Source organism: Schistocerca americana, chromosome 1, assembly GCF_021461395.2.
Source record: "Schistocerca americana isolate TAMUIC-IGC-003095 chromosome 1, iqSchAmer2.1, whole genome shotgun sequence".
NCBI lineage: Eukaryota > Metazoa > Arthropoda > Insecta > Orthoptera > Acrididae > Schistocerca > Schistocerca americana.
Genome location: NC_060119.1, coordinates 896,959,228 through 896,982,584, shown reverse-complemented (window position 1 = coordinate 896,982,584; position 23,357 = coordinate 896,959,228). Strand labels below are relative to the sequence as shown.

The window sequence follows — 23,357 nt, the reverse complement described above, 5'->3', positions numbered from 1 at the left end:
TTGACAAAATTATACACACTGCAAAAGCGATGATACATTATTCTTTAGGCCTCCCCCGCAGAGAAAAACTAAAACTACTACATCTGTCAGTGTGTGGTGGGGCACTTTAGTGATACAAACACCACCCTTCTACAGAACATTTAACAGCTTTCAAGAAACTTCAAGTGAGTGCACAGTTTTTAACAAAAAGAAGAAAGCAGCAGTGTTGGGAACAGTATGCATCATCCATGGGAGCCCACACCCCATCTTCTCAAGTATGGACAAAACTCCACTGCATTTGCAACAGTGCACAGTAGTTCTTAGCATCTGTGACACTCCACTGAAGTATCCAATGCAGTAATGACTATTGTAATTTCCTAACCCGAAAACACCTGGCAGAGCAGAACTACTTATCCTTCCATGTGCAAGGCCTCAAATCAGACAGCCCCATTTAGTGAATGGGAGTTCTGCTGCACTTTAGCAGTGTGTTGAAGCTTCGTACCAGAATCTGATAAAATCCGCAATCAAATGCTTACTCAATTAAGTAATGTCAGCATAAAACAAATACTGAGTTTTTTCCATCACATGGGTGAGAAGGGAAAGTTCCCTTCTTGTGGTGGAAGAGTATTATTGTACCTATCTTGAAGCTGGGAAGAGATTCTCAGGTTTTGACTAATTGTCAACTGCTCTACATAATGAACTGGCTGTGTAAATTATTTGAATGAACTGTGTTGTTGCTTGGCAATCAGAGGACATTTATTGGAATTTCAAAGTGTCCTTCATGCACTTAGAGCAAAACAAATAATCTGATACATCTATAATCTGGAGTGTGCAATGCTTTCACACATCACCATCATGTGATCACTGCATTATTTGATCTGTGGAAGGCATTATGATTCTACTTGGTGTTATCACACCCTGTCTACACTGCATGAATGGGATTTCCAGAATTTATTGAGAATATCCTATCCATCCAGCTCTGGGTCTGGATAGGTTCAACTTTCAGCAACCAATATATACAGGAAATTGGCATCCCTCAGGGATCACTTTTGAATGTAACAGTCTTTGCCATTGCAGTCAGTGGTACTGTGACTGCACTGAAACCCATAGACCCACCATCATTTGCCTGTAAAATGCTCTCCATCATAACACATCATAGTACCATCTTCAGAGGACCATATAGAAAGTACATACCTGGATTTTGAATCATGGTTTCGCCTATGAAAACTTAAGTCGTGCTCTTTTGTCAACTCAGGACTGTGCATCCACATCCACTTTACCTTAGTAACCAGATACATTTTTCATTAAAAATTCCAAATTTTTAGGCCTTTTATGTGAAAATATGTTAACATGATTACTAAATAAATGCCAGCTAAAGGCAAATTGCATGACAAAACTTACGTGACAAAACTTAATACTCTCAGATTTCTCTGCAGCAGCTCTTGGAGCACAAACCACACACTTCTTCTGCAACACTACAAAGTTTTGATTTTATTCCACCTAGACTATGGATGTCTTGCCTATGAGTTGGCAGTATCATCAGTACTGAGCTTGTTAGATGCTGTCCACCGTAGTAGCATGCAGTTAGCAGCTGGAGCCTTCCTTTTGAGCCCCATAGACAGCCTCCTGGTGGAAGATGGTATTGCACCACTGAGGGTCAGACACCAGCAGCTGTTGGTGAACTATGCAGTCACAACTGCCCCCTCAGCAATCCCCATGGTTTGTACCCAGTCCTATGATTCCAATGATCATCATCCATAGCCATAAAGAAAATGATGACACCATCATTCTCAGACATCTATTCCATTCAATCCTCCATGACTATCCCAGTTTGACATGCAGCTACATAGATCGATCAAAAGTCAGTGACAAGCTTGCTTACGCTTCTGCACACAAAGGGCAAGACAAGTACCTCAACCATGTGCCTGCAGCGTGTTCACTGCAGGGCTGGTTGCAATGCCACAGGCTCTGTACAATGCAATTACAACTCTCACTTCTTGGTGTGTAATAACCTCATGAGCTGCATACAGGGCATATCTCAGTGCTACCCTAGAAATCTTTTTGTCACTAACACCAAATGCCTATTAGTTGAACTCCACAGCTCCAGAACCACTATAACATTTATCTGGACTTGGAGCCACATCAGCATTCTAGAAAGTGAACTCACTGACAAATTAGCTAATGAATCTACCACAGATGACAAACTTGAACTTGGAGTGCTGGGCAACAATTGCAATTGTGACATCAAGTTTTGAAAACATGGAATATGGCATGGCAGGCTACAGCATTCCTCAACAGGCTGATAGAAATGAAGGGGACCATGAAGGTGTGGCCTACTTCTCTCCAAGCCTCTCAGAAGAATGCCATCTTTATGTACCAACTACCTATTGGTCACTCTAGACTTACCCATGAGTTCCTTTTATGTGAAGAGGGCTTCCTCAGTACAGCTTTGGTAGTCAACTTATGATAATCCATATTCTCACCATCTGTGCACCCTGCTGGCTGATGTGAAATGAATCATCAACCTGTCTACTTTCCTAACCTCTTGACAATCGGATAGCCAATAACAAATTAATGTTTCCTGACGAACAATAGATGTTATGAAAAAAATTAATGCACCTCAGCATTTAGTGTTGGGGTGGATGTAGGGGGGCTACCTCTCACTATGGCAGGTGCCCAAGTAGTCTTGAACTACTTTGTGTTTCTGCACTATTATGCTATTTTAAATTTTTATGTGCTTATTTTCTTTATCTGTTTAAGCTAATGACTTCTCTAGACAGCACAGTCATCATTTTCTCACCCCATTTATGACCATTCTTGGTGTATCATTGAGTGACCAGCTATAGCTGTTTCATCATCATCATCATCTTCATAGGATGGACACAGCATTTTATCTTGGATGGATAGTAGTGACAGATGTAGAAGTAAATTCAGGTGTCCTCCAGGGAAGTGCATTGCAACCCCAGCTGTTTGTGTTACATATAACGTGACGTTGCACACAGTTTTAATAGTAACCTCAGCCTTTCACATTTTCATTGTTACTAAAGTATTCAGATATTTCCTCTGCCATTATTTTAACAACTATTAATGGCTACTTTAAATACAATGAGTTATTAATTTATGTAGTCTATAAGCTGTTTCTTCATTTGTTACTGTTTTAATATTATGTAGTTGAAAAATGTAGCTGAAAAAGCTAAGGGCAAACAAATTAATGTAGTTGCAGGTTAAAAGCTCTGAGTTGATTAAAGAGGCACATAGCTATCCAATTAAGATTGTCTTGGATCAGTCAGTTTCTGATTCACCTCATTTTAATTTAAAAAATTAACATTTAGTACCATCTGATCAATTAAAATTTTGGCCAGAAAATGGTAATAGTAATTTATGTTGCACCTCCAGTATTTTTATTCCTTAAGTTAATGTTGTGAGATGTAGTTATCTTTCATTCATTTTTACTTGTATTTGCCCCCAACAGGTTTCTTTGATGGTGGGACTGGCAACATACCTAAGACACAAACAGGAGATGTTTTTACACCAAACTCTGATAACAGGACTTTAGAAGTGAAGAATGGTATACTAAGGAAAGCTGTGCAGAAGCCACAACCAACAACAGAACATTATGAAAATGTGACAATGCCACATGTGACTATCACTAAAGAAGGAGAGTTTATGGAAGCTTTAGAATATGAAGGTGTTATTCCTGTAATTGTAGGGACATTTACAGAAAAAAAGGATGACATTGTTGCACTATCTGGTGTACCTGAGACTTCAGATGATCAAACAAAAGTGACTCATTATCAGACAGCACACTATGAAGTAAATAAGACTGAAAATAGTTCATTTGCTCATGATATAACTTCTATTGAAGCATTTAATGCAGATGATGTGTTTAAAAATATGACTGATGAAACAACTGTTTCACTACAAGGAGCTGAAAATAAAATTCCACCATTTCAGAAAGGGGAACCACTAGATAAATTAAACATAAAGGATGAAGGAGAGGAAGAAGAGAGTGTGTCAGCATTATCAAACAATAATGCAGAATTTTCACATATTATATACAACAAAAGTGGTACAGCAGTTCATAACTATGAAGGTGGCACATTATTTGAGAGTAATGAAAATATTAATCCATTTCTCATCAAAACTAATACTTACAATGATAGATATTTTGATTCCAGTATTAGAAAAATTTCTCAGAATGAAAAAGATGTATATTTTCAAGAATCAGATTTGGGAACCTACAACTTAAGCCATGAGCCACATGGAAAAAATAGAATTTTGTCAACAAGTATAGAACCATTTCCACAAACAATATCACCAGAATCACCAGTAATAATTAATGAGCAACCATGGCATCCAATACTCCCAAAATCTGAAGTATCAACTCACAGAAATGTTCACAGTATTCCTCAAGAAGTTCTTGCTAGTGTTTCCAGCACTCCTACAAATGTGATGAAATATGCTTCTTCAGATGATGATTGGAAACCGGTTAACATGGATCATAGTGAGAACACTGCTAGTGTCACAGATAGTTACATAAGATCTGAGACGAATAAAAATAATGTTGAACATATGCTTAGAAATTCTGAAATTAAAGATGGTACTAATAATGGTGTAATTTCTCACAGTTCATCATCAGATTTTCCAGACATTGTGATCATTGATCATATTAAAAATACTTCAGAATTGGGCATATCAACAAAAAATACTTCTGACAATTTTTCTCTTCCCAAAATTTCTTTGCTTACTGACACTTTGATAACTGATAGTTACAGTGATCACAAAATTATAGAAACTCATCGAGTAGATCCAGTGCCTGTACAGAAAGTTTACAAAAATACAGATACAGTACCAAGAATTCCATTATCAGACAAGTTTCAAAGTGTTCCAGTCTTCATGGCAGAACAATCAGAAAGTAACAAACACAGTTTGCCGAAATTGCCCAACGCTGAGTCATCCATCATTGCTGATTTGCTTACCACAATTGAGTCTGCAACAGTAGAGGCACTAGAGGACTCCTCAACACCTTGGCCTTCAGTTAGGAATAGTGTAACTAATAAGACAGAACAAATGGATGAAACTTCAGCATTTGTTAGACAGAAATCTCAGTCAATCAGTACAGGCACTGAGAGAGAAAATGTTGTCGAAACTGTCACTGCTGGCATCACAAAAAATGTGAACATGTCTTCAACATTACCCTTTCAACCCATCAACCAAACATTTACTTCTCCAAATGTCAGGCAAAGTACTGGAAAACAAGAGAAGAATAATACATTGTGGGACTCTGTCTTGTTGAAGTACAAAAGTGAAACTGCTCCAGAGCTAATAGAGCTGTTTCCTGATACTTTACTACGTCAAAAACAAGCAACAGCTGCACTCTCCCAAACAGTGAGACCTAGTCATTCCCACTCAATGGAATCACTATCCACCTTAGACATTACTATAGAGTCAGTAAGCCATAATATTAATGGAGGGCATAATACAATGAATACGACAAACTCAACTGCTTCACCTATGAATTCACTTCAAGAAAAATCTCAGATAAAGAGCCCATTATTTACTGAAGCAAGGAACTATGTGGCTGGCCATGAACAAGAATATTTTAAGGATTCAAAAATTACTACTGAAGACGTAAAGAATATAACGGCATCTCTTTTGAAAAATATTACTACTACAGAAAATTCACACCGTTCTGAAAATGGCAGTGGGGTGACACAAGAACTGAAAATGAGTCAGGTATTGAAAGAATTGAAAAACTTGCATTCAAGCCATGACCAAGCTTCAGAAAAGAGTAATGTGGAGGAAGTAGTCACAGGAAGATGGAAAGCAAGGCCTACCATTCAAACACACACAAAATTTTCTTCTCAAGGACATGACTATACAAGAAAACAGCCAGAAAACATTGCTGCTAGTAATGAATCTGTTACAAAAAGTAACCATGAAATGCAGAGTCAGCTGAGTGAAACACCTGCACTAGAGAGAAGTGATGGCATAACTCCCATAATCCTTCCAGAAACTGAACTTGCATCAAGAAGTAAATTGAGCAAAACATTTATAAACCGAAGACAGCCTAAGATGCACAACTATGGCTTTCAAGTCCAAGAACAAGATGACAACGTGAAAATTATTCGACAAGATACACCTCAAAATTTAACAAATAATTTATTTTCCGCTTCCTCAACAACTCGTACAAGAAACAGAAACAATGAGACAGAAATATTTTCAGACATATCAAGCAGAACTACACTTACTGCATCACCTACTTCACTTTACAGCACTTCATCAACATTATTGCAAAAAGATTACAAAATGAGTTCAGGAGTGAAGTCTGCTCCAGACCTCTCAGCTACAGGTACTTATGAAACAGATTTAAGACCAGACAGCACTGTTAGAAATACTGTTGTCAACATAAATTACACAATCAGCAAAGTTTCAACCAAATTTAGTAACTCTAATGGGAATAATGAGTATGTTGAAATAAGAAACAATTCAGCAACCAAATTCCCAAACAATTATATCACTTACCAGACAAGTGTTGAACATAATGGGGATTCAGAAAAGGAACCTTATAATTATTATGATCGAATAATTAATACAACTAATGAAGAACAAAGAATTGTAAATGAAATTAGTAAATTTGCCACAGTTCATATGACTGGATCAGACAAAAAGGGACATGTAAACAAATCTACTACAGCAACTAAAGTAACAACCACAATACAACCCATCACACAAGAACCTCAGTCAGCACAAATTATTGCAAGCTCTAGTGACAGAGGCAACCAACCTCTTTTTTCTATGTTGACGAAGACATTTAACAAGGTGTCAACAGATGGGAGCTACCAACAGAATTCAATGGCTGCTTCGACAATAGTCAATGTGAAAACTGAAGTTAACACTAGTGAGACAGGTAAGTATATCTTCATTAGAAATTATTAAAATAATGACACTTAACAGCAGTTAGTACTCCCAGATGGAGATAATTAATTATTATATCAATAAACTGCTTCTGATACAAATAGATTTATGTTTAAATGCTATTATATGTCAACTGGAAAAGTGAAGTAGAACTCTGGCAAGTGTGGCAGCACACTTGTGTTTATGGTGAAAAAGTAGCTGTAGGGGACACTCCAGTATTCTTTCAACTGGAGCATTGTAACACATGGTAATGCCATGCATAGCACAATAATAAAAGACAGACTGGCACTTTTATGGGGCGATACTTTCTGCACACTTCGAGAAGATTAATTCATAGAGTAATATGCATTAATGGGCATTTTGTTTGAGGGAAAAAACACTACACACTCTAATTCAGATACTGCATGTCATTATAAACATTTAATGTATTATGTACCTTTTGAAACTGTGTTGTGTTGTTTGCACAAGTGATGACTCATTTATTTTGGCAGCTTATAAAGCCATATTCCATAGATAGAATTATTTCCATGAGAGTTTTCTTGCTAACAATGAAGTCAATTTCTGTGCAGAAAAAGCTGGGATACTTTCACAAAGTTGATTTTTCTTTGTAATATTCATAACATCACAGAGATTAGTGCCTAATAACACATTTATCCAGATGCCACTCAGTACCCTTCCCTCTTTATGTAGTTTGCGCTCCACTGACTTACAAAAATTTAGCATTTTACTTCCAAGTTTTGTAGCCTTTTCTATCAGCAGTCGCTACTTCCTCCTCCTCCTCCTCCTCCTCCTCCTCCTCCTCCTCCTCCTCATCATCATCATCATCATTGTCACCATCAGTAAACGTAATGATAGTAAGTGCAAACATTTTCCGCAGTTACTTTCCATACTTACAATACGGGGTAACAATGTGCACTCCTTGAAATGGAACCTAGTCAAATCACAAAGTTAGCCCCACCATGGCCAGAGTTATAAAATATAGCGAGGTACCCATTAAATCATAATATATAAGTAATTTTCTTTGGAATTTACTACACAGCTCGTTACTTGAAGCATATGAATTTCATTATGTCATTTTGGAACTCAACTGTAAATCTTCTACAGCTTGTCCCAGAAACTACAGCTTCCAATGTGGGGATGGAGAGTGTATCTCTCAAATGTCTCGCTGCAATCAGCTCGTTGACTGCAGTGATGGAGCTGATGAAAAGCAATGTACTTGTGCTGATTACTTAAAAACACAATTTTCCACTCGAAAATTGTGTGATGGAGTTGTTGACTGCTGGGATTTCACAGACGAGATCAATTGTGGTATGTGAGTAATCTCTGGTCTCTGTCTTTGTTTCTGTCTGTCTGTCTGTCTGTCTCTGCCTCTGCCTCTGTTTCCCTCAACTTTTTATTCTATTTTATGTTTAATTAAAGGTCTGGCAGCTGGGAACTTGAGAAGAGTAAGTCAATAACTGTAGTATTACAGTCAGAACTGAGCATGTGCACACATCCTCACTTTATCTTTAGTGCTCCATATTATGGCTATTCACATCAAAACCACATCTCTCATGTGAATCTAAAAACTAGATTAATAAAATTGGTATGTCATAAATTTGAGGGTTAGTTGTTCTGGTTATAGCAAACAATTATAAACTAGGCACTGCAAGCTGTTTAGAGCAAGTTTGGTTAACTGCTACACAGCAGTTGAGTAAACCTTGTGGTCAGCACACAGGACTCACATTTGGAAGGATGACAGTTCAATCCTGAGTGCAGCCATCTTGATTTGGTTTTCTGTGATTTCCTTAAATTACATAAGGCAAATGCCAAGATGGTTCCTTTGAAAGGACAGGGCCACTTTCCTTCTCCATCCTTGCTTAATCCAAGATTGTACTGTCTCTCTGATGGCCTCGTTGTTGATGGGGCACTAGTCTCCTCCTCAGTAATTAATAATATTCTCTGGTCTCAAGATTCATATTTTTGTTGTTAATAGCTGTTTATTTTTATAGAAAACCCTTGTGCCCTTTACACTCCTTTCTAATACATAATCCTTGCATCTCCTTTCTTTATCTGTTTTACTTCCAAAATTGCAAAATTCATTCTCATCTTCCTGTCCAAATTTAATGTTCAACATCCAGCATGTCCACTTTCTGACCATTACCTTACTTTTCTTTTGTTTATACACTCAATATAGTCATCAGCTGGCACTTGTTTCAGATCATGAAAGGCCTAATTCAATTTCTGTTCAGTTTTTGTGACCACTGCTATGTCATTAGTAAACCATATGTGCTAATTTTTTGTCCACGAGAAACCTTTCCCAGTTCATGATAGTCCTTATTTTCATTACTGCCCCTTCAGTGTACAAATTAAATGTGACAGTGAATAATCTTGTCTAACAGCTTCACTGTTTCGGTAGGCCTACTTCATTCTGCTAGGCATAAGAGAGAATAACTTATCCCTTTGTCACAATAATTAATTCCATGCTTCAGAAAGAGTGAAAACATTTTATTCCATCACGCATTGTCAAAAGCCACCTTATTTTTATTTTATTTTATATATTTGCTTTTTGGTTTAATGTGACCCTGCCTGAAATCCACTTCTGTGCCACCTGCTTCCTCTCACAGCAGCATATACTCAGGATATATTCCAGTACCTGACTTTCCATGTTTCTCTACAGATTTTACCCTCTAAAACTCCCGCAGGTAGGTACCGTGGAAGTTATTCCTCAAAGTCTTAATGCATGTCCTGTTATCCTGCTTTTTTCAGAAGCATAATAATTAAACGTTGTAGAAAATCCAGTGGAAAATTTCATTCCTTAGTTTGTACAATTTGTGCTTTGTTCATTGGGGCTGGTAAATTTGAGTTCTGCAGGTATTTAATCAATACTTTTTCCTTATGAGTTAGTGCAAAAATTCAGGGATAATGATTGTGCGGCCCCAGCATGATTTTGCATTGTATCCTCATTTTCAACTGGACAAATTTATTATAGGCAACTATAAAGCCTCTACAAGCACTATAGATATCTTTGTTACTTTTTTTTGCCTCCATTACCCACTTGCTTATTTCTGATCATTGTCTTCTTTGTTCTGTGCTTCTGAAAGTATAGTTTATTAGTCTGTGTTCAGTGTTACGTTACCCTATGTCAATTTTGTATCTGTCTGATGATGTATAAATGTTCTTTGTTTTTCTCTAGCTTTTCTATATTCATTACTTCTCAGAATTACTAAGAGAAGTTATAAATGAAATCAAGAAACATACACATTGCCAGAAATCAGTAATTCTAACATGCAGGCTATATGGAATGTAAAAGAAATGAGAGACAGGACATTTGGTCAAAGAACAGAATAGCATCACTATTGAAGTAAATTAAAGGGCTATAAATGACGAGTCACAAGGTGTAAATGTCCTTAATAATCATTTCTTAAGAGATTGGAAAAATATGGAGACAAACAGTTGAAGAGAAAAATCACAGCAATATGTTAACCAACTTTCATAAAGTTCAGTTATATGAAAGCATTGCCAACTTCTCCCTCTGAAATTAAGAGAATTATATATTCTCTCAAAAATGAAAGCTTGTGTGGATTTGATGGTGTTTCCAATAAGATTTACTCCCACACAATAAGCCCATTCTTATTTTAAATGTGTAATGCATGTCTTACTCAAGGCATTTTTCTAGAAAGACTGAAATATGTCATTGTTAAACCCCTCTGTAAAAGAGGTGATAGGGGAGATGTCAATAACTACAAACCTGTTTCACTACTGAAATAATTTCTGAAAATTTTTGAGAAGGTGACGTTTCCTAGAATAGTATCTTACCTGGGCAAGAATAGTATCCTCAGTAAATCACAGTTTGGATTTCAGAAGAGTTTCTCTACTGAGAATGCCAGTTGCATGTTCAATCACCAGATTTTACAAACATCAAATAATGAAACAGCACTGGTTGGTAGTTTCTGTGACCTATCTAAGGTATCTGACTCTGTGAATCACAACATTATCCTAGTTAAACTAAGATTTTATGGGATTGATGGTATAGCCAACCAAGGGATAGCATCATATCTAACCAAAAAATGCAGAAAGTTGTACCAATGTAGTGTGCGAACATTATTCTGACTGGAAAGAAATCACATTTGGGGATCTCAAGATCCAATCTTAGGCCCACTATTGTTCCTCATGTATGTAAATGATCTTCCTCTAATATACAACAAGCAGAATTAATTCTTTTTGTGGCAGTCACTAGTATTGTAATCAGTCCAAGCATGCTTCCAACATCAGAAGAAGTGGTAAGAAAGCTCTTCGAAGTATAATTGACTGGTTTTCTGTTCAAAAATGGTTCAAATGGCCCTGAGAACTATGCGACTTAACTTCTGAGGTCATCAGTCACCTAGAACTTAGAACTAATTAAACCTAACTAACCTAAGGACATCACACACATCCGTGCCTGAGGCAGGATTCGAACCTACGACTGTAGCGGTCGCCCGGCTCCAGTCTGTAGTGCCTAGAACTGCACGGCCACTCTGGCCAGCTGGTTTTCTGTGAATGGTCACACCCGCAATTTTAAAATGATGCAGTGTAATCAGTTCTGCACATCTGGGGGTACTACACCAAGGAGAAGTGTAACATGTTGTGAGGAAATAATAAATAGGATGGAAACTCCAGAATTCTTAGGTGGTAATTTAAATTGCGATAAAGCACATTAGGAACTCCTAAAACAACTTAGTCCAGCCACATTTGTACTTAGAATCGTTACAGGTCTTAGGGGGAGACAAAGCATTAAGTTGACATATTTTGCATATTTTCATTTAATAATGTTGTATGGAGTAACATTCTGCAGTAATTCATGTTTAAGAAAGAAAACCTTCATTGCAAAAATGTGCTGTAATACTATGATGTGGTTCTCACCCACAATCACCTTGTAGACATATGTTTAAGGAGTTAGATATTTTGACTACTACTTCACAGAATATTTATTGTGTCATGAAGTTTGTTGAAAATAATCCACTGCAGTTAAAAAAAAAAAACTGATGTACCTAATTACAATACCAGAAGCGAAAAATTACTTTCATTACACCACATGAAGGATGTCTTTAGCACAAAAAGGGATGTACAATGCCGAAACCAAAATTTTTGGCCAGTTAACCAGTGACATAAAATGTCTAACAACGAGCAAAGTGAAATTTGAAAATAAACTGAAAAAGCTTCTCCTTGACAATTCCTTTTATTCATCAGAAGAATTTAAATTAATGTAGTGTGTAAAAGGAAGTGGATACGAATTACTAACTCGCATCTGTAAAACCACTTGTAAATGATCAGCATGAAGGGAAATTTATAAAATAATTTGTGATGACTCCTTCCGTATCATTACAAATTATCATGGAAATAATGAAACTAAGTAACTGACTGTAGCAAACTTCATTTCTGAGTGAACCATACTGTTGCTGTTTACTTTCAACAGTTTTATATTTTGTTAGTTTTTTATTAATTCTAGTAGCTTATTTGTTACCCACAGCTGCCTCTTTTTTGCCTTTTGAAACGTTTTTAATTTTTCTGCTGCATTTACTATAACTCTTTTAGGGCCATTCCATTGATCTTCAAAATCAATAACCTATGAAGCAATGATTATTTCTTTTGTCACATGTTTTTGCAAGGTAGTTGGACTTTTTAGTGCTTTCAACTTTCTTAGGTTCCTGTTCCACCTGGTTCCTTGTCACATTTATGAATTTCAACTAGCACTGCATCTTTCTTTTACCAAACTATAGTTTAAGAGTTATATTCTTCGATTTGTTGCAATCTTCCCCTTATAGTTCCATGTCTAGGGGTTCTCAAAATGGTTTTCTTTCTTTTTTTTTGTCTCCAAAAACTCACTCATTCCCAACACAGAATTCCATCAATCTTTTTACTCTCCCATTTCACTTGTCTAGACCAAAACTTCAAATCATTTTCTGTTCTCTAGTCCAGTTTCCCATTATGATTAAAATGTGAAGTATAAACTGCTGCAGCTGTTGTAAATTTTTTGTTGAAGGCATGACCAGGTTCATAATTTAAATTACATCATCAGGTGAAAGACGACAGAGATCATGAATGATATTACACAAAGGCATATCACAGTGATAAAAAGTGTTCACAAGACTAAATACTTACATTATGACAGTGTTATGAAAATGATAGATTACTACTTGCCAGATAGTGAAGATGTAAAGTTGCAGGCAGGCACAGCAAGAATAACACTAAATGAGTAAGCTTTTGGCTAAAAGACCTCCTCCTGAATTAGACAACATGCACACTCACATACTCACACAAGCACAACTCGTGGGTGTTGGGAGAAAGGAGGAGGCTGGGGCAGGGAATTGGGGGGGGGGGGGGGGGGGAGGGTAGATAGCAGGGTAGGAGTGGGAGCGGTAAAGTGCTGTTTGTGGGAGCATACAGGGACGTGGTAGGACGGGGTAGGGCAGCTAGTTGCTCTCAGGAGGTTAGATGGAATGGGGGAGGTCAGGGGGGAAGGGAGCAGAAGAAGAGAAATGTAAAAAGACCGTGGGTGCATTGGTGTATTAGTAGGCTATGTAGTGCTGGAGGGTCAGTGGGGAAGGGAAAATGTGGGTGAAGGACAGTGACTAACGAAGGTTGAGGCCAGGAGATTTACAGGAATGTAGGCTATATTCCAGGGAGAGTTCCCTAATGTGCAAGTTAGAAAGCTGGTATTGGTAGGCAGGATCCAGAAGGAGCAGGCTGTGAAACACTGAAATAAGAATGTTGTGTTGGGCAGTGTACTCAGCAACTGGGTGGCCAGGTGTTTCTTGGCCACAGTTTGTTGGTGAACATTCATGCGGACAGAGAGCTTGTTGGTTATCATACCCATGTTGAATGCAGCAAAGTAGTTACAGCTTTGTGTAGATAACATGACCTTTTATAGGATAGGTGATGCTTGTCAGCAGGCTGGAATAGGTGGTGGTGGTGGTGGTGGTGGTGGTGGTGGTGGGAGCAGGAAGGTCTTGCATCTGGGTCTATTACAGGGATATGAGGCAAGGGGTTGGGAGCAGGGGTGGAGTAGGAATGGATGAGGATAATGTATAGACTCAGTGGGCACCATTGTGGTAGGGATGGGCAGAAAAGTGGGTAGGATATTTCTAATTTCAGGGCATGATGAGAGGCAGTTGAAACTCGGGTGAAAAATGTGCTCCTAGGTGGTGCTGAATCATGAGGGGAATGCTCCTTTGTGGTTGAATGGTGGGACTTGATGACTGATTGGAGGGATGAGGCATGGGAAATCTATTTCAGTACAATGTTGGGAGGGTAATTTCAGACTGCGGAGGCTACCATGAGACCCTTGGTATATTTGGAGGAGGACTGTTTGTCATTACAGATGTGACAGCCATGTGTGGCTAGGCTGTGTGGAAGGGACATCTTGGTCTGGAATGGGTGACAGCTGTCAAAGTGGAGGTTTTGCTGATGGTTTGCAGGTTTGATACGGATGGAGGTACTGATGTAGCCACCTTGGAAGTGGAGGTCAACATTGAGGAAGGTGGCTTGTTGGGTTGAGGACTGGGTAATGTGAATATGTTGAGGTGCAGAGAGGGAATGTGGATGGGGTATCCTCACCCTCATCCAGATCACAAAGAGGCCATCAGTGGACCTGAATTAGGTGAGGAATTTGGGATTCTGAGTGGTTAGGAAGGATTCTGCTAGATGGCCCATGATTAGGTTGGCATAAGATGATGCCATGCTGGTGTCCATTGCCATACCATGGATTTGTTTGTAGGTGATGCCTTCAGAGGAGAAGTAATTGTGGGTGAGGATGTAGTTGGTCTTGGTGACCAGGAAGGTGGTTATAAGTCTGAAATCCGTTGGGCACAGGGGAAGGTAGTGTTTAACAGTGGCAAGGTCATAGGCATTAGGAATGTTAGTGTAACAGGAGATAGCGTTAATAGTGATGTGTAGGACACTGTGTGGTAAAGAAACAGGAACTGTGAAGAGTTAACGGTCAAAATGGTTGGTGTCTTTGTGTAGGGGGGTAGGTCGTAGGTAATAGACTGAAGGTGAGTGTCTGCAAGAGCAGAGATTCTGTCAATGGGAGCCAGTAACTGACCACAATGGGGCATACTGGATGGCTCAGTTTACAGACTTTAAGAAGCATGTAGAACATAGAAGTGCAGGAAGTGGTAGAGAGAGAGAGATTCTGGGATTGGCATAAAGATTTGAGGAGAGTCTGGAGACCTTGTTGGATTTGTGGAATGGGGTCACTGTGACAGGACCTTTAACTAAAGTAGGCAACATATGGACACATTCATGCAAGCACAGCTTGTACATGCATCATGACTATCTCTGGGTGTGATTCCAGACTGTGAGTAACTGCACCAGACCAGAGAAGCAATCTATATGATGGTGGTAAGCAGAAGACTGGGGTGGGGAAGAGAGGGATAGCAGGGTAGGAGAGGAGGCAGTAAAGTGCTGTTTATGGGAGCATACAGGAACATGGTGGGAAGAGTGTAAGGCAGATAGGTGCAGTTGAGAGGTTAGTTGGAAGGCAGAAGAGGGAGGAGGAGGAGGAGGGGAAAGGAGCAGAAAAAGAGATATGTAAAAAGACTGTGGGTGCATTGGAATAGAAGGCTGTGTAGTGCTGTAGTGGAAGCAGGGTGGGGTATATGTGGGTGAAGGACATGACGATAAAGGTTGAGGCCATGGGGTTGATTAGAATGTAGGATATATAGCTGAGAGAGTTCCCACCTGTGCAGTTCAGAAAAGCTGATGTTGGAAGGAAGGATCCAGATGGTGCAGGCTGTGAATTAGTCATTGAAGTGGAGGATGTTCTGTTGGGCAGTGTGCTTGTCGGGGTGGTCTAGGTGTTTCTTGGCCACAGTCAATCCATGGCCTTTCATGCAGACAGAGAGCTTGGTGGCTGCCATGCCCATGCAGAATGCATCAGAGTGATTGAAGCTTGGCTTGTAGATCACATGACAGCTTTTACAGTTTACCCTGCCCGTGGTGGGATAGATTATGCACGTGGCCAGGCTGGAGTATGTGGTGGTGAGAGTATGTATGGAAGTCTTGCATCTAGGTCTATTAAAGGTATATGAGCCATGAGGCAAGGGATTGGGACCAAGGATGGAGTAGGGATGGATGAGGATATTGTGTAGTTTCAGATGGTGGTGGAGGGGTGGGAAGGATAATAAGTAGCACATTCCTCATTTCAGAGCATAATGAGGTAGTCAAGAACATGGTGAAGAATATGCTCCAATTGCTCCAGTCCTGGGTGATACTGAGTCATGAGGAGAATGCTCCTTTGTGGCCAGATGGTGGGACTGTGGGAGATGGTGTGTGACTGGAGAGATAAGACATGAAAAATGTGTTTCTCCAAAAGGTGGGAACAGTAATTTTAGTCTGTGCAGACTTCAGTGAGACCCGTAGTATATTTAGCGAGGGATTGGTTGTCACTAGAGATGCAGTGGCCATGTGTGGCTAGGCAGCATGGAGGGACATCTTGGTATAGAATGAGTGGTTGTTGTTGAAGTAGCTAACAAGCCACCTTCCTCCATGTTGATGTCCATCTCAAAGACGGCTACATCAGTAGCTCTTCCATATCAAACCTGCCAACCACCAGCAATACCTCCACTTCAACAGCTGCCACCCATTCCAGACCAAGAAGTTTCTTCCATACAGCCTAGCCACCCATGGCTATCACATTTATGGTGACAAGCAGTCCAGGAACACTTTCAATTATTTGTTGTACAAGAAATAAACATTATACAGATGTCATACATATTGCATTTTGAAGAGAAACTCTGAAAGGTTTTTTTACAAACATTTGATAATGCGAACCATGAGTGTCCCGGCAGACGTCAATATGGTAATCGAATTCTTGCCATACACGTCCCAGCATGGCATCATCGACTGTGGCAGTCGCTTCCCGTATTCTCTTCCAGAGCTCTGCTACATCACGTGGTAGAGGTGGTACATACACCAGGTCCTTAATGTGCTACCACAGAAAAAAAGTCACACAGAATGAGATCTGGTGATGGGGGAGAACATTTCATGAACTCCCAACACACAGAAAGCTTGCTAGGCACCTGAACTCGCCATGTGTGCGACTGGTGCTGACTATCGGCAAAGTACCAAACTACACTGTGGCAAAAAAAAAAAAAAAAAAAAAAAAAAACCTTTCAGGGTTTCTCTTCAAAATGACATATGTACAATATCTTTACAATATTTGGTTCTTGTGCAATAAATAATTGAAAGTGTTCCTGGACTTTATATACACCCTGTATGTGAATATATGAATGAGTGTGGGTGGGTGTGTTTGTTTGTGTTTTTCTTGTCTACATTAGATGAAAGCTTTTTGGCCAAAGGCCCACTTGTTTCACAGTCTTTTTGTTGTGACTGTCTCCAACTCAACCTCTCCATTATATGCTCAGTAGTAATCTGTCCTTTTCATTATATTGTCATTATTCCATCCTGGATTTTCAACTACTTAAAACTTCCACTATCGTGGTTAAGCCACTTTTACAGTCCAATCTTGACCCCTTCTTTTAAATTTGAGAAAATTTTGCATGGAATAAAATGGGGCAGTGGAACTGGAACCTGTGAACAAATAGGTCAAGTGGACAAGCTGCAGTGGTTTTTATTCAACAAAAATTTGGCAGTGGATGCCTGTCCTATAAACTATTACATTATGACTAAGTTCTCGTCCCCTGTGAAGTATTTTATAAGTTTTTTAAACATTATTGTTTATCTTTCATTGACATTTTCATTTTTGTTGTTGTTGTGTTGTTATCTTCATTCCAAAGAGTGGTCTGGTGCAGCTCTCAATGATAGTGTATCCCATACAAACATCTTCATGTCTAAATAACTACTGCAACCTACTTGAACATGCTTACTCTTTTCATCCTGAGACATAGCAAGATGAAATTACTCCATATGTTATGATCACAGCTCCTGATGATAACTATTTTTTCTGATATTTGTCCTACCTTGATAACTGTGTGGCATATACATAAATATCTTCCAGTGTATATAATTTTTATGAAAGTTGTGCTAATGAAAAGATACCGATACATGAAATCTAGTGGGAGTGCTTGCAGAGAAATGCAGATTTAGGCTGTTATAATACAATACAGAGATGCACCTTTAATGTCTGCAGTAAACAATTGTCCACAGTGAACTGAAAATACCAGGGCTAAAATAAGTGGGGTGCAGTGGGGGAATCGTAGTATTGTTGATCTGTATTGATTTGTGGGAGTGGGGTGCTGGACTGCAGAGGTGACTGGGTAGTGCGTTAAGTAACGTCAGGCTCTGCTTGCATGCTAGGAGGTTATTGTTGTAATCTCAGAGCTGTGATGGTAACAAACCTGTCGTCTGGTAATCTCGATGTAATCACAACTGGTTCTCTGTCACTGTAAAGTTTGTAACTGGAAATAGGCCCCTTGTCTACTTGGTGTTCTTCTTGCTGTCCTTTGACCACAATAAATTTGTCCACCAGTTTCACTTGCATATCATCCTGCGGGAATTGCTGCATGTAGAGTCTGACTATGAACATGTTGTCATGTTCGAAGTATCTGGAGCTAGTACCTTGGGCTGACATTAGTCCGGACAGCCTCTGCGTAGCTGTATTGGTGGTGTCATGGAAAATCCATGGAGGTTTCAGGTTTAATGTGGTTTAATGGCGCAATGGTAGGCTTTCCAGGTACCAAAATTTTGAAGATGTTAGCTCCTTGTGTGAGAACTTTGTGAGGACTAGGGTATGATGGCTGTAGTACAAGTTGAATGGTGGCATCCTGCAACACAGTGAAATCACAGTCAGCTAAGAGTTTGTGTATAAAAATTTTCGACAAGCTGTGTGCCTGTGATAGTCGTTCTGAGCCACATGATATGGTGTTTCACTGTACTGACGAGAGCAAGGAGCTCCTTAGTCTGTGGCATTGCACCAGTGAAATGAAGTTTGCTGGTAGAGTGAGCAGTTGATCATCTTTGCACAAACGATACGAGACTGGAATAGATGGGAGAACCGATCGAGGTACTCAAAGTACCCTCCGCCAAACACTGTCAGGTGGCTTGCGGAGTATGGATGTAGATGTAGATGTAGACGTAGATGTAGACGTAGAAAGAATCTTTGTTAACGAGGTGCAAAGACCACCTTTGTATGTGGAGCATCTGCCTAATAGCGCCCAAAGTAAATATTCTGTTAAGTGGCAGCCGTACCACACACAGACTACCATAACCATCCAGTGCCAGTGTACCACTAAATCATTACTTTGTGGATGATGAGCAGTGGTTCAGTAGCACTAGACACCGCAAATATTACAGAGTCCAGAGAATAGTGCAGGTTCACATTGGTGAGCCTGGTCAGTAGTGATAGAGTTTAGGTAGCTGAAACTTGAGATCTAGAAGTTGACAAACACTCTTGCTGTTGTCTTGACTACAATGTCTGGCAAGGGTGTGGCTTCAGCCCAGCAAATAACATGGTCAGTGGCAGAGAGAATGTATCAGAAGCCGTCTGACTCTGCGAGACAGCTGAGCAGATCAAGATGGACGTATTGGAAATGGCCTTTAGGTATATTGTATCAAACGAGTGGTGGCTGTGCGTGTTACCCAACCTTGCAGCATAGGCAAGCTGTGGAAGCCTGAGTTCACAATCTGCAGTCATATCGTGCATTTGGCTTAACTAAATCATCAGTGGCTAGTTTAATCATGGAGCGTACTTTTGGATGTTAACAGCTGTGCAAGCTGTCAATAGTAAATTTATGCATATTGAGTAAGACCAGTGACTGGAAGAGGTGTTTGCAAAACATCATGTCAGATTTGTGAGGAGGAACCCAGAATGATGTGGTACCTAGTAGGAAGTTGCATGTTTGTGCGTCACGTTGTTGTGCCTTGGCTAACTCGGCATAACTGCATCAACTGAAAGTGTGTGTACTTGTGAGAGGCAATCAGCAATGATGTTGTCTGCCCCTTTGAGATGCTGACATCAACTCTGAACCGTGCAATGTAATCCAGGTGTTGGGAACAGTACGGAGTGCAGTCTTTTGCTGGATTATGTATAGAATCTGCCGGTGATCGTTGGTCAGTATAAACAGTAAGTTATCTGAACTTAATGTCATCCTTGAAATGCTGCACCTTTTAGTATATAGAGAGCTCAAGCTGGCCAATTACACTGGGAGTCAGTTAGATACTGGGAGAAAAAATGTAATGATTGATGTTCAGCTGCTACTGTCCACTGAAACACTGCTGTGATCACTGTGTCATTTACATCAGAAGCGTTTGACTGTTGCAAGTGGATGAGATAATATTGTAGCATGTGGTTAACTGAGTTTAATTTTGTCAAATGCTTGTTGTGTTTGAGGGGTCTGAACATGTCATGCTTGCTACATGTATGTCTGCAGGCCAGTGATGCCACATGAGGTAAGTGAAATCAGTAAAATTAATCGTGCCAAGGACCATTCAAGATAAATCCTAGGTCATGGAGGCTAACGGATGAGTTGTGTGTGCGGGGTTGTGTGTGCTTCCTGTTAGTTAGGATTTCCCAAACTGACATTTGTTTATTATCATGCCAAAATATTAGTGTCTCAAAAATGAGTTGTGTGCACAGCCCAGTGATTGGGTCTTTGAATTCTTAAATGATCTGAGTTCAGACCGGCGTGAGCCAGGTCGGTTTCTATCCTATTAGTACGAAATACCAAAAGTTGTCAGTAAAATCTTGAATATTCAGTATTAGATGGCTATTAGGGACTGTGCGAGCATTGAGAGCTTGATAATCGCCATGTATTCTACATGTTCAGTCTTTTTTTAGAACAAGATGTATGGACAAAGCCCACAGACTGTCGAACTAATGAATGGTGCCAGTTTACAGTAGTCCATTAATACGTAGTTTGGATTATTTTAGTCTGTTAGGTGCCAGTCTGTGTGCTTTGTGAGGACATCTATGCCTAAGATTGGTTTGTGAACATCTGCAACTAAAAACTGCCATGAAAATTTTTTGTGGAGATCAAAGTGTATGGTGCATGTGACAGTTCTGTAATGGTTTATTGGAGAGTCATTTGCAGCCTGTAGTTCGCAGCTTGACAGCCTGGGTAGGAAGCTCCAATGGAAGGTTCTTCCTAAGGGTGGTGCTCACATCTGAGCCAGTGTTACACACTTTGTCATCAAAGTGATTGTGGAACCAATATAGTGGCCTACCTGAAGCAGAATGTTATCCAGTACATTTGAGTTTTGTTTCTGTTGGAAAAATTGCAAAAAGTCTGTCAGCAAGAATTAATTTGCACTCCATCATTTCACTTTCTTGTACAATCATTGGAATTTGTATTTTCAGTGGTAATTTGGTGAGCCATAATGTCTATAGCATGTTGTCCAGCATGAGGTTCAAGTTTAATCAACAATCAAAGGCACCTCCAGAGCTGGAATGGTATCCTACAGCCTAATTGTTCAGTAAATTACTTGTCATAATGGTTGCTCTGGTGTCTTGGTGAGCTAGTGAAGCGATGCTGCTTTCACGGCATCAAATTTGCCTTCACATGGAGATGTTTGAGCAACATCCCTGATCATGCAGGCTTATTCTCCAATGTTACATAATAGAGCAATGAATGTGAGACTGTCATCGAAGATGCTGTGGCTCTGTAGGTAGTATTCATTGATTTTAAACCATGTTGCCGCCTGTTCCAGTTGGAAAGTTTGACTGTACATGTGCTCCACAAAAGATTTGTCATAGAGGCAGTGGTACTTGTGGTTTGAGGGTGATGACAGACAAGGTCCCTTATATCTTATGTAGAGCATATGGTAAACCAAGATTCTCACACAGCCCAGCCGGCTGGACAATAAATGAGATTGAGTGGATTCAGCTGGATTGTGCCTAAGATGTTAGGTCAATAAAATCAAACAATTCACTGCATTGTAGTGTGGAAACAGACTGAAGAATGTTGTCTTGTTGTTGGGAAGACAGATTAAACTGATTACCAAAGTCATGGAGGAGATCAAAAGTCGTTGCGCATTGTTCATACAAATGTGGGTCATTGTTGCAGCCAACAGGATGACACGGAAGAATGTCACTTACACATTTGACACATAATATAGGCTGATCCATGTGGTGAAAAAGTCATATGAAGCACCACGAGTCATTTTCCTGCAACTGCTGTTTGCACATGTAGCTACCTTGAAGCAGCTCTGTTGTCATATGAAGACAATTAGGCAAAATACCCTAATTACATTCTAGTAGCTGCTGCTGTTCATTGTGAAATCACTGCTTTGGAATTACCTTGGGGAAAGGGGGGGGGGGGGGGGGGGGGAATATTTACAGTTAATTGCAGAAAGCAAATTAGGCTATTATGATACAATTTATTATAGTACTGAGATACAACTTTATACATGAATGACGATTGTTCACATGTGACAACCCTACAGATATTTTATCTTCTTAATGCAAAATGTAAAAGTAAATTTCTGTGAGCTAATTGGTAGGTCTGATTGTATTGTCAAAACACTGTTCATCAAAAAGACTGGCATTCCAATTTTTCAGTAACATATTTCAATTTCTGTAAAACTGATTAATTTATTGTATAATTAACATTAAAGTTCTGAAGCAGCCACATTCTCCATCACAGGTTTTATTTCTGTGTTTTGTTATTTTCTGATCTTTGCCATTACATGTTTATTAACTCTGAATTTTTTTCATGAAGTGACATACTACTTTGTATTATTAAACAGTTAATTAAGATTGTTGCATAATTTATTCTAATTTCCAGTATCACACTTTATACCCTAAGTACAGTATACCCAACACAGATGGATTAAATGGTTTCATAAACATTTCCAATTTCATAAACCACCACATATTTTAAAATTACTGTTAATACTTACAGCCTACTACAGGTAGCAAAATCTGACCTAGCAGTTTGTGAATGATTATGTAGCTTCTGAAATAAAAATGTGTTTACATGCCTATTCAAGTTTGTGATATTTTGATTAAATTTTGTTGCAAATAATAGGAAAGTTGGACCACTATTTTCATTGGAAATGATTGATTGTTGTGCACTGCAATCTCCATTAAGGAGTGGGCAGAGTGAAATGCCTCTGACCAATTTTTCTAATTGATTGCTGCAAGACACTGTGTTTACTGAGGCATATGAAATGTGTTCTGTGTCATACTTGTCATTTTGTTTTGAAGGCTTCTATAACAACAATCAGTTCATTGATAGTGTTTCTAAAAACTGTGTGTCAACTACATTTTAATTTATCTGACAAAATTTGCCACTGGACTGTTGTTAAATGTGAGAGCTAACATGATACATGTTCTGCTTGTGTTTAAAAGTTAAGGGACTGGCCAACATCTTAACAAAATGACACAAAATTTAATAAATCTGTCAAACTGTGAACCCCAAATTCGGTATGTTGTACATTACCAAACAAACACCATTCACTAGCCTTTAAGGTCTTCAGCTTCATGATAACATGCTGGTGTACTACCAAAGAGACAACAAAGAAGAGACAACAAAAATCACAGT

General features: G+C 39.2%; 1 protein-coding gene across 2 annotated transcripts in view; it reads left to right on the top strand.

The window, feature by feature from the left end:
• The first annotated feature begins 4,435 nt into the window (after nucleotides 1-4,435).
• LOC124614744 (serine protease nudel-like) overlaps nucleotides 4,436-23,357 on the top strand; it is a 68,302-nt gene continuing 49,380 nt past the window's right edge. For both annotated transcript variants that reach the window (XM_047142970.1, XM_047142969.1), the window contains exons 1-2: nucleotides 4,436-6,889; nucleotides 8,002-8,205. In XM_047142970.1, coding sequence (XP_046998926.1) covers nucleotides 4,474-6,889; nucleotides 8,002-8,205 — 2,620 coding nt within the window. In that variant the 5' untranslated portion in view covers nucleotides 4,436-4,473. The remainder of the gene's footprint in view (nucleotides 6,890-8,001; nucleotides 8,206-23,357) is intronic.